Genomic DNA, 12118 nt, shown 5'->3' on the forward strand with positions numbered 1-12118 from the left:
AGCTGGATCTAGATTTTTCTGTTCTGAGTAATCTTATAAAATCTATGTACTAACAGAACACCTTCAGTACAAGCAAGATTAAAATACCAGTTACAATGACAGCAATTAGTGAGATCTCCATACTCTGGAAGCATTAAGACATTGCAGGTACTTTACCTTGCTCATTAATTAGTACCTGGGAGGCAGAGGGTTCTCATTGCATGTGGCGTCTACATTAATGGCAACGCAAGATATTTCTTTTGACACATAAATGCTCTATTATGAAATGGCATTGAAATGCTGGACAGAGTTAGAACTGGGGCTTTCAGCACAGCTGGCAACACTAGGGAAACACGGGGGTAAGGAATAGTTTCTATTCAAGCAGTATTTGTTTCACAGGAGCAATAAACCATGTCAGAGCAGCACACTTTCTGGGGTTGAGATGTTTTGTGTGGTGGAGTTGCTGAGACGTCAGCCCCAGAGAAGGCAGAGCCCAGGAGGTCCCAGCATGTACGGGAAACATCATTCATGGCAAGTAGAAAAATCACATGGTATTTATTTCCACCATACGACAAGTATTTCAGGGATACATACAGCAGTCCAGTGGCATATACAAACATATGACTGAGACAGCGTCACACTCAAGCCAGAGCACCCTGTTCCAGTCCGTTTCTGCTGACTGCTTTTCTCAGTTGGTACTCGGAAGTTTCCACTGTCAGTAGTAAAGTCCACCCTCCAGGCACAGTGAGCAAATAGTTCAACCAATAATGTGAATGGAGCATCAGTAGTGAAGAAATCCAGAAGTGTTCATTTTTTACTCACATGCCCAAACGTAGCAGTTTTGTTTCACACAAGAAATTCAGTGCCTGCAGTTCAAAGCACAGTCTTTATCTCATGACACAAGCCATTGAGAAAAACAGTTGATTGCACCACATATAACAAGCAACACCTCGTGTCTAGCATGGAACACGTCCCCAGAGGGATTTTCACTTTGCTAAGCACTCCACCGCAGAGCAGATGATGTTTGTAACGTATCACTTGTCATGCGAAGACTGTAACAGCAATGAGATGGGTCAAGTCAGAGCTCAGTCATGTTCCCAACACCACCTAGCTGGATCCACTTCACTTCTGCTCCTCGCACTGGCTTCATTGTGTGTCACAATGGTTTGTGAATCACAGCCACACCTGTTTTAAGAAGTGGCAGACACACAGTTATAGGAGCAACTCCTGGGTTGCAATGTGGCTAAGAACATGCTGCAAAACCTAGGCCACACAAAGCACACAGAAATTTAATACTTAAGCTTCAGGAGGCACAGACCTCAAGCTTATGAATGGCCCCACAGTCATGTCTCCCATGGCCTGTTTACCTGCGTAACTCCTCCCCGTGCTCATGCTGGTTGGCAGTAGCGTCCACTTGTCCGTGATGGGGTTGTAGTACTCCACCGAGGCCAAGTTGCAGGAACCATCATCTCCTCCCACCACGTAGAGGAGACCATTCACTGCACACACACCTCAAAGCAGAGTGCAGACAGTTAGACGTGGGCTAACTTCTCCCCCACAACATTGCCTGCCATGTTTTGATTCATTCCCTAGCAGATACCTCATCTTCCATTTTTATTACTTTTTTGCAATATTGATTACTTATAGCACAATAGTCACATTAAAAACCACAGACAACTCCAGCTAAGCCCCGCAGAAAGGTTTATTGTGGTTACCTGCATTTCTTCTACACATATTCATGTCTGCTACTTGCTTCCACGTGTTTGTTCCTGGATCATAGACTTCCACGCTCTTCCTGACTAGGGGACCGTCGTGCCCCCCGGTGGCGTATAGCAGTCCGCTGAGAACACCAACACCTGCCAAACAGAGCCCAGCGTCAGCCCAGCATATAGAGGAAGTGGTTGCAAGTCCCTGGATCTGCTACTGGGTATTCCCTGAGCCTCTCCAAGGCATTTCCAAAACACTACATGTGCCCCAATATCACCCAGCACATAAACAACTCTCCACTCAGCTGCCAAGCTGCAGGTACAGCAGGGTTGTGCAGTAATCCTGGAAGATGCCCTGTCTTCCAGGGCTGAGCCCCTTCTCAGATCTCAGTCTCACAACGTTCTTCCACATTCATTTCATTTCTTTAGACTGACTTGCTCTCTCTTCCCTTTGCCTTCCAGAGAGCTGCCATCTTCATCCCTACCTGCCTGACATTTTCTGCCATGGGGCAAACTTGCTTTTAGTCTGATGGCCATTTCCAGCAGCTCTATTTTTGCTCTTCTGGTTGCCTTTGTGCCACTTGGCATTTGACTGTATTCAGCTTTTAACAACAATTTAATACTTTAAGAAGTCCATAAGCTAATCTAATCAAGTAAACACTCCAAGGCTTCTCCACCTGAAAAGCCTCCCTGTGTAGTGAGACAGGGGCACAGGCAGAGTGGCCATCCCTGCCGGGAGGGAGCTGCCATTCCCTCCAGCACTGCCTGCACTGGGGCCACCGTCGGGATTTGGGGACGCTCGTCCTCTCCTCCGCTAGATGTCAGCATGGGGACGGCAATGCCGGGAGCTCCGAGCACGGATTTCCTTCACCGAGCTGTACGACAGCTCAAATCATTGCTTTTGGTGTCATTATCAGCCCCTCCCCGGTGCCTGCTGGAGGGGCAAGTGCTGTGCACTTGGGTCACAACCAGGCGTTGATGTGCTCATCTTTCAGTTTGGGAAAAGCAAACCGTAAGGCTACTTGGCAGGCAAGGAAGAGCATTTGTAACACTAACCTTGCCACTCGTAGTTGTGCTCACAAAGCAGTGCTCAGAGCAGAGTGTTTTGAGCAAAGAAAACTCACTGAAGTCTATCTCAGTACAGGCATCAAGACTACAATCCAATCCTTTTTTCCAGCCAGCAAAGATACAAAAAAAAGTTTTAGCAGGGGCCATTTCAGTTTAATTTTGTTGCCTTGACTTGGTCTGCAGGTCAGCCAGTGCAGATGTGCTGCACCAGGAGAATCAGGGAAGATCCAGAAGGAAAATCCACCTGACAACCCCCAAATGGCAGCAAAGAGAAGGCAGAGCAGCTTGACTTTCCAGTCCCTGGCTAAGCCTGCAGCTGGCAATTTGGAAAGACAACTCTCTGCTTACAAGTGAGATGCATCTGTTAGAAAAGCTACTTAGAAACACTGAACATTATTTCATTAATCTAGAAATTAATTTCAATTTGGCAGATTTTAACGAAGTCAGAAGAGCTGCTGAGAGCTTCCAAGCAATTATGGCTCTTCTCCTCATGGGAGGGGGTGGATAACAGGTTGCACTTGCCAACCCAGCAATACTGAAGCATACTTTTCCTTCCTTTCCATGAACAGAGGAGAGCCCAGCGATTATCCACTTTTAAGAACACATCTTGGAGCCAGTACCTGCACCACTGCGCCGAGTGCTCATGTCAGCTACGTAGGTCCATTCGTTCGTGGCGGGGTTGTACTGCTCTACGGTACTAAGGCACTGACGGGACGCTCCATCGTAACCGCCCACGGCATAGAGCTTACCTGGAAGAGAGAGACATGGGCATTATTAGCTTTACGGCTATGACTGACAGCCTCGAGTGAGGACAGATCCTGGCTGAGGCCCTGGGAGACCTGCCCAAACCTGCTCGCATGTCTGGGGAAAACCCTACTGAAAGGATCTGAGGTAGACTCACAGACAGGCGGGCCTGGTTTTAAAGCTGTAAAAGCTGTCAACTAAGTCAAGGAAACATCACAACAGCAGCTTAATTAGAAGCCAAAAGCCCGGAGGGTTTTCCAAATGACTTGTTGGCCCTGGAGAAGAGGTAATATCAAAGCACGTTCTGCTGATCAAGTGTTTCCTCCTGTTCAGGTGCCACATAGCAAGGTGAGCTGTCAAAGGTCGATACTGTACATTAATTACAATATCACATGAGCAATAAATACACAAAAGCTTCTTAATATAATACCTCCACGGAAACCTAGACCCAATTTTGAAGATTCTGGGCCAAACCAAAACAAACCAATGCTGCTAGTACAGCTGAGGCCAGCCCGTTTACTCGTGCCAAGTGATCTTAAGACAGAAGAAATCCCAGGAGACCTTCACAGCACGGTATGTTTATCCCCCCTGCAACTCAACTCAGTGAAACCTGGACAACAGCTACCTCATGAGAATATAAGAGCATAATCAGATGTCATGGGACTACGCCATACACGAAACAAGACTGATGCTACACCAAAAACCTTGTTCACAGACCTGACTCATACGCTCTCCTAGTCTCCCTTCATCACATACCAACTCTGTACACAGCTCCACTCACGGCCTCCTCGGGCTGTGATCATCAGACGTTTGCAACTGTGCTCCTCCTGTGCTGTTGCCTGCTCCACACCGTACTAATTGGAAACTGTTATGCCATGCTAAAGATAAGGTCAAACAAAACGTTTCGTTTGCTTCAGAACTGGTTTTGCTAAAGGAAGCAAAAGGTTCCTATCTAAATTGCTCCTTCTCCTGGATCCAAACCAAGCTGCTCAGTTCCAGCTCGCTCAAGCTGGGTGCTGACACATACGTGCCAACAGCTGCTGCTGCGATCCTCAAAGCACCCTCCCCACTCACCTCGCCTACCTCATTCCCAGGCTGCCACAGTATCAGCGTTTGCTATCATCAGTCCCTGGTCATTTACGAACCCGACTAAATTATGCCATGCATGCCTGAAAGCCTGATGTCAATAAACACAGGTTTTAGTATTCCTGCCAAACCACCAGCTTGGGGCTGTGGGATGAACTATGCTCCTGTTCTCTTGCTGAGCAGATTTTCTGCAATGGGTGCTTTATCCACACGCTGTCTGCTGATGGCAACAGTGTACACTGCATAACAGTTTGCTTTTATCAACCAGCAGCAGCTCAGGAAGAATAAGATTCAAAGAAACCAGCACACACCTAATGGCACGCACAGAAGGCATGGGCTGGTCTCATACAGGCCTGAGGTTCTTGGAAAGCTACACACGATTTTTCACCAAGATAAGAAGAATGGAAAAAGCTACAAAGATTATGTCATATATAATAAATCTTTACCAACTGAAGACAACTTAAAGAACAGATCCTGCAGTTGCTTCCTATTGCACTTAACCATTCAGGCCCCCATGTGACGCAGTAACATTTGCTTGATGGAAATGGCTGCTGATTTTCTTACCCTCCACAACTCCAACTCCAACACTGCTTCTTCTTGTGTTCATAGGAGCCACAAAAAACCACTCATTGGTTTTATAGCTATAGGCCTCAACTGATGCCAGACCTAGTTAAAAAGGGGATACACAGGTTTTCTAATTAAAAAAAAAGAGAAGAGAAAAAGATTGGTGTTGCACTTTCATCTGCCTTCTACCTCCTCCCCAGCCTGTAATTCCCCCCACACTCCTACAACCCAATTTTGCAGTCCCTTTCCTTTAGGGCTGGGGCCAGCATGTTAACGCCACTTCTCCAGCAGCTGGAAAAATTGTTATCACATAGACCCTGTCCCGGGACACCAAAGTGGAGCAGAGTCCAGATTCCAAGCCCAAAAGTCACATTCTTTCAAGCATTATAAAATGTCCACACAAAGGTTTAAAAATTACCCCAGACCCTGTTGTATTGTACTCATCACCAGCTGAGATAGTCAGTTTAAGGCTAAACCAAGTGGCAAAGCTCTACAGCAGAGGTGTGAATCTAAACATGCCATTTATGCCAAACTAACTCCCAGACGCACATACCCCATAAAATGCCTTGTTCGCATTTCATTCATGTTACACAGATTTTAACTAAAACTGGGAAAAATCCCTCTTTTAAGAACAGAGTAAGAATGTTCACATAAAGAACAAGACTGAAAGAACCGTATCACTACAGGAAAAAAGCCTTGGTGAGACATTCTGCAATTACTGAAGGGTCAGAGTGAGCATATGGTTAGGTATAACACAATATGCCCAGTCTCTGTCTCATTCTCCATAGAGAAATTGCTATGGAGCCTCACTAAAGCTCTGCAAACTTTGCTGGGGACTCTGAAAACATTGTTTTGGATCAGGCACTGCCTGGTTTCTGTTCAGTCACCTACCTGTGCTGCCATCAAAGCCGCCCACTGCATACAGGAGATCGTTGAGCACAGCCGCACCTAAAGTGCTTCGTCTTTCCTGCATGCTGGCTATGGAGGTCCACTGGTCCTTCACGCCGTCATACACATCGACCGTGCGTACCCTTAGCGACCCATTAAAGCCCCCGACAGCATAAACATTGCCAGCCATAAATACAACACCTGGTAAAAGAGCAGAGGGATTTTATGGAGGTTTTACAAACATGTTAGGAACCAAGTATCATCAGATGTCTGCCAGGGTGTGTAAGACAGCAGGGAAGAGCAGAACGTGTGCAAGTCTTGAGCATTTTCTGCAGGTTAGGAGCTCTGGAGCGGAGCATGATAAAGTACATGTGTCATAAGGATAGTGAAATGCACATAAACACACAGCAACATAAGGCACAGATGGATTTCAGATCTGAATGAAAGTTTTTTCTGAGTCAGAGAAGATACCAAATGGTGATCCACATTCACATCCATCTCGCACGTCTTCAGATGAACACTCAGCTTACAGATCCAGCCTCCATCACCCTGTAAGCACACCGAGGGCCTGACTCAGCTCCTGTGATTTTCACTAGGAAACCAGCAAGGAAAACTGGATGCCTGTGGGCTTCCACGGCCAGTGGAACAGGAGGAGGAGGGGAAACAGATAGAGGAACAACCAGGAGAAAGAGATGATGAAGCAAGGGGACAGGCAGAAACAACCCCTATAAAAGCAGGATATCCACCTGAATGTGAAGGACACGTGCATAACGACGGAGGAGAAGGAATGGCAAAGAGCTGTTTGAGGCTGGGGACAGAGAGGAAGGCGGAATCATAGAATCATAGAATATCCCGAGTTGGAAGGGACCCATAAGGATCATCAAGTCCAACTCCTAAGGGATTGAGAACACAACTGTCCAGCCCTGAAGAGCTGCACTGGGAAAATGAAGAAGGCTGTAAGTTCCCATTACCTGCTCTGCATCTCCGGGAAGGAAGCTCAGCGACCTGATCCCACCGTTCCTCCTCAAAATCATAGCACTCCACACTGCGAATGGCTTTGGGCGCTTGCCCGCCCACCACAATCATCACCTGGAGAGGGAAGATGAGAGCTGGGACACCTCAGACATCAGCCCAGGCAGCTGCTCTCTGAAAAGAAACCATCAGCACAACCTGGTCTAGAGCAGCTGCCACCTAAACACTGCAAGGCCACCAAAAGCCTCTGCAGAGAGGGTTATTTAAGTCAGTTCTATTCTTGGGGAATAAAACTACCTACCTTTTAATGCAAACTAAGTGTGGCAGCCCCAATTACCCCTTCCTCACTGTTTCTGGAGTGGGCAACCTGCCCTATTTCCCCCCAAAACACAGAATTGCTTTGTACCACCGTGCGTGTAAGGCTCACTGCACAAGTATTTTTAAGTGAAGAAGATTCCAGCGTAAATTCCACAACCAGCCCACTCTTTAGTCATTATCTCCATGGTGGTGCTAAAAATAATCGATGCCACTTAGCAAATAAAACCTGACAGCTGTATTGCCACCTGCAGGGAAGATGACACTTGGGGAAATCAGGACTATTAAGACCCAGGGATGCTGGACTTCTGAAGGAAGTGATTTGTCAGCTTCATTAGGGCCTTTGGCTCCGACGTGTGTTGATGCAAATCTAGTAATTAAGCCTTAAATTCTTCACATTAGGGAAAAGAAAAATCTACGTGAAGGTAATCAACAGCAAATCTCAGGGGCATAAGAAATCCTCTGCTGGGTCCGTCTGAGAACCCACCTAGACCCAATCCCCATTCCTAGCAACAGAAATCAGCGGACACTGGGGGAAAACAAGAAGACGTGGACCACGTGCAGGGTGGTCCTTCCCAGATCTGTCCTGCCTGCCACCAGCAGCCAGGGGCTCTCAGCTCGAAGGCAGCCCACCGGCACATGCACAGGCAGCTTCCGAACCTCTAGCATTTACAAATGTCTCTACCTGTACTTTGTTCTGAACACGTTTCCTTCTGCCCCTCCACAGCTATGGAAAAGGAGGATTCGTTCCCTTATCACAGGGAACAGCAGGAGCAAACGCTGCCCAAGACAATGTGATTTTTACAAGGCCGAGAAGCTGGAAGCGAGATAAGCGGGCTTCAAATATAGTCAAAGAGTAGACGATACTGGCTTTAGCCTCTGCAAGGCGCCTGCGGGTAGCTGAGGGGATAAGATCAACACTTGAGGTCACTCAGGTATGGAGCTCAACCCCCACCACAGCTGCCTTAAAAGCACAGGGCCAGACAACTGTCTGCAGTATTGCACGAGTATGAAAACAGTGAACTGTTTGATCTAGAAAGATGAAAACACGACCTTAGAAAGCAAATTCAGTCCAAGTTAGCAGTCTAACTACTAATTGTGTAACAGTCTCCCATGGAAAGCTACGTAACTTCAAACAATTGCAGACTTGAGAGGTTTCACAGCAGGACCAACAGATGAGCTCAGTCTCTCAGCACCTGGACTGCTGGAAGATCAGCACCTTCTCCCATCTCTTTACAGTTAAAAAGAAGGGAGAACAGACCCACAGAAAATTTGGGTTTGTACTCAGGTCATGCTAAAGAATATGTTGAGAACCTCTGCAGTCACCGGATCACTGTTCATTTTTCATCCTTAACTTCTTTAGTCCTTGACGAAGGGTTACGTGGCCCTTCATGAAACCCCCAAAGCTATCTTCTACCAACTTCACTTCAGTGCGAGCAGGTAGAATACACAACACACTGACATGCTCTACAGAACTGCAATTTCTTGACAAACCTTTCAGCAGCTGAACATCTGAACACTCCCTCATAGCACAGATCTCATACACCATGCCACAGAACAGGCTCCCTATTATTTGTCCTTAGAAAAATAACACAGTATGGTTTTGACATCTTACAATCTCTGAAAAGCTTGTTAATAACTTCAGTGACAGTCTGGTGAGAGACATTACGATGAACTGCATTTATCTCTGGGGCATGGGTTAAACAGTTTCTGTTGTCATTTTCTCCTCACTAACAAAGCAGAGGCCAGAGCATCACATGCCTCTGGGACAAACGCAGGGAGTAACAAGGATTATTTATTCAGTAGCTGCTTTGAGTCTATTGAAATTTGCTTCAGACTTCCTGCTCACATGTCTGCTTGCTGTTGTTTCCTGCTTTCCTGCCTTCTGATTAAGGAGACAGAAAAATGACAGGCACCGATGGTGATCCTCCCCAGCAGGGCTCCACCACAGCACTAGGAACCCGCAGAAACCTCAGCAGCTCTCCAGGCAGCTGCCTGCAGCCGCTGTCACTGCGGGTCACTGATCCTCAGGCCATAGCTCCAGGAACAACAGTCGCTCCCCAAACCACTTGGGGCTGACAAAATGTTTTGAGAGCAGAGCCTTGTCCTTGGGAGCAGAGATAGTGCTTCCTCTGTGGGTTTCTCATTTATCAAACTTAATTATACATCCTCAGTGGGTATAGGCAATACCAGAAGAGGGAGTAAAGCGATTCAAAGAATTATGAGTAGCATTATTCAACCAAGATCCGTTTTTCCAGCTGATTTCCCCAGCAGGTGATGGCACGCTCCCCTTCCACATCAATGACTTTTGCTCTTTAACAATACTGATGTAAACTCCTGTTATCTTCATCGACTGTATTAAGATCTGACCTCAGCCAATTTTTGCTTGTGTCTGCAGCCCTGCTCAGCCTCAGCAGATGATAGCTGCACATCCATTAACCCCTAGTATCCAAGCAGCACCAATTATAAAACGACAGGGCCCATTCTCCGAGCACTTCCTTCCCCTGGGCTGCTCACCCAACAAAAGGATTGAGGACTGGCCATAATATATAGGAAATACAGCACACATCCTGCTGTCGGACTTTCCTCTAATGGGCTCAGAGCAATTGAAAAGAAAACAATTAGGAGTTAGTAAAAGTACTGTGGTAAGCACATAAGCTCCTTTCAAAGACAGAAAACGCCACCAGTTATACTGTGAGAGGTGTCATGAAGTGACATTTCCCTCCTGTTTTTCAAAGGGAACTCAGCTTACCTTTGGCAGGCTAACAGGAGTCCTCGGCTTCGTTCTGGGATTCTTGATCAATTGCCTTTGATCCAGAGGAAGCAAATGATATTTCATGGCCTCGATAAGGAAGTCTTTACACGTGTTGTTATTTTTGATTAAAGCTTCTTCTTCAACTGTCTGAGAACATGCACACACATGAAAGATCATTTAAAGTCAAGGACTTGGTATCTCAGGTCAAAAGAGAGCTTTGCAGTAAACACACTGAAACCAGAGCTTCTTTTCTGAAGCACCAACACAGGAAATGCAGAAGACGGAATGCCAATTCTTTCCGAAGAAACAAATGCATTAACATCCAGGCTCCCCTTCTTCAAGTATCACTAAACAGCAGCAGTTCTCCCTCTATTTTTATCACCCCCTGTCAAACACCCAGTATCTCAACACAGGAGAATTCACCAGGAGTTTGGGTGCAAAATAATTTGAGTAAGAACTTTTAAGGAGAGGCAATATCTGTTACTGGATAAGAAGATACAGTTGAGACGGACATGGGTGCATCTCATGTGTATCAATTTTATTTCAATTCTATTGATTTTTTTTAGACATATGTTGAAAGCACAGCAGTCATAGAGCCCACCAGCCTCTTCTTCGTGGATTCTTGGCTCATTATTGAGGCCCAGATCCCAGGAATTAACTTGTCAAGAACAATCTCTAAGTCAGACTCTGACTGACAGCATCTCACCTGCCAGTCACACAGACCTATCTCCATAGATCCTGCTCCTGCACAGAGCACTTCTTAAGCCAAAACTATCACACATGCACTAGGGAAAAAACTGTACAGCCCTGTAAGAGTATGACCTGAATATTTTCTGGGTGAAAAATCCTGAGATATTTACTTTTAAATGCTTCTACCAAGACTGGCAGGAGCTTAGCTCTCAGCACTGCCAGGCAGAGCACAGATCACACTTTGTAAGAAGGTTTCTGTGTGTGTGTGCATGTGCGCGCACACAGATTTCAGATTCCATCCAGTTTTTCCATTATTCCTGTTTACAGACTGAGCTACATGCCAAAATACCCACCTCAGAAGCAAACAGCCAAGACACTGATTAAGGAGCTTCCATCAGCTTTAGCGCAATATTAATTACTTATTTGCAGACTAACCTGTACAAGATAATCTCTGGGCAAAAGGGGCAGGCGAACATGCTCCATCAGTTTAGCCATGTGCTCTAAGCGAGACTCCTTCTCATAATTTATCCAAGAAATAACCGCTTCAAAGACCTACACAGATAAGAATACAATTAATGTACAAAAGAGAACAGGCTTGCAGTCACCTTCCCAAAATCAGCAGCGTTGTGATTTCGCAATGTCAAAGGAAGGAGATGCAAGATCCCTATCAAACAAACAGATGAAAAAGTCAGGACAGTATGCAAAGAGCTCAAGCACCACAGTAGCCAAGAGGCGAGCTGACCGTGCATGCTAATAAGCAACTCCGTATCTCGATGTGCTGTATCTCTCTCAGAGCTGAGCATGCGTCCAGGACAATCATGCACCTCTTGTACAGTAAGGAGTACTGGAAGGCGGCCAGGAAACTTAATTAGCCTTTTGACATTTGTGGTGGACATTATTCATGAAATCAGCCACAACGATTACTACTGATAAGAAAGATCGCCCCTCCTGAAGGAGCCTGCTCTCATGGCAAGTCGCTGCCTCACCATCGTATTTAATCCATACACCAGTTCCCCCCAAACCCAAGAAACCCACAGGACAGATTCACCCCACTCTGCACTGCATTTATTTCACCGCTCAAAATGCCCGGATACTACAGGCAGGGCTGCGCTTCCCACAGGGAAACAAGGGCACGATGGACTTCTGGTCTGAGCCCAAACGTAGTTTTATTTCTGGATGCAGCCCACGCAGACAAGGACCCAAACTTTGGCTCCATGACACGCTGCGCACAAACAGCCCCCTGCAGCAGAGAGCCCTGTGCAATGGATAAACGCGTACGGAAGTGTCCTACATGATCCACGCATGAATATGCATGCACTTAAATAACTGTCAGCCACACTCCTCCCCAAAG

General features: G+C 46.4%; 1 protein-coding gene across 3 annotated transcripts in view; it reads right to left on the reverse strand.

Moving 5' to 3' along the window:
- Positions 1-516: 516 nt before the first annotated feature.
- The window catches only part of KLHL3 (kelch like family member 3), a 41391-nt gene continuing 29789 nt past the window's right edge, over positions 517-12118 (reverse strand). For 2 of the 3 annotated variants that reach the window (XM_080555043.1, XM_080555044.1), the window contains exons 7-15: positions 11203-11319; positions 10075-10224; positions 7007-7124; positions 6039-6236; positions 5148-5249; positions 3374-3502; positions 1695-1835; positions 1347-1490; positions 517-1164 (exon numbers count right to left, since the gene is read on the reverse strand). In XM_080555043.1, coding sequence (XP_080411169.1) covers positions 1136-1164; positions 1347-1490; positions 1695-1835; positions 3374-3502; positions 5148-5249; positions 6039-6236; positions 7007-7124; positions 10075-10224; positions 11203-11319 — 1128 coding nt within the window. In that variant the 3' untranslated portion in view covers positions 517-1135. The remainder of the gene's footprint in view (positions 1165-1346; positions 1491-1694; positions 1836-3373; positions 3503-5147; positions 5250-6038; positions 6237-7006; positions 7125-10074; positions 10225-11202; positions 11320-12118) is intronic. The other variant, XM_080555042.1, reaches the window with a different exon arrangement.

Source organism: Anser brachyrhynchus, assembly GCF_964034855.1.
Source record: "Anser brachyrhynchus genome assembly, chromosome: 14".
Classification (NCBI taxonomy): Eukaryota; Metazoa; Chordata; class Aves; order Anseriformes; family Anatidae; genus Anser; species Anser brachyrhynchus.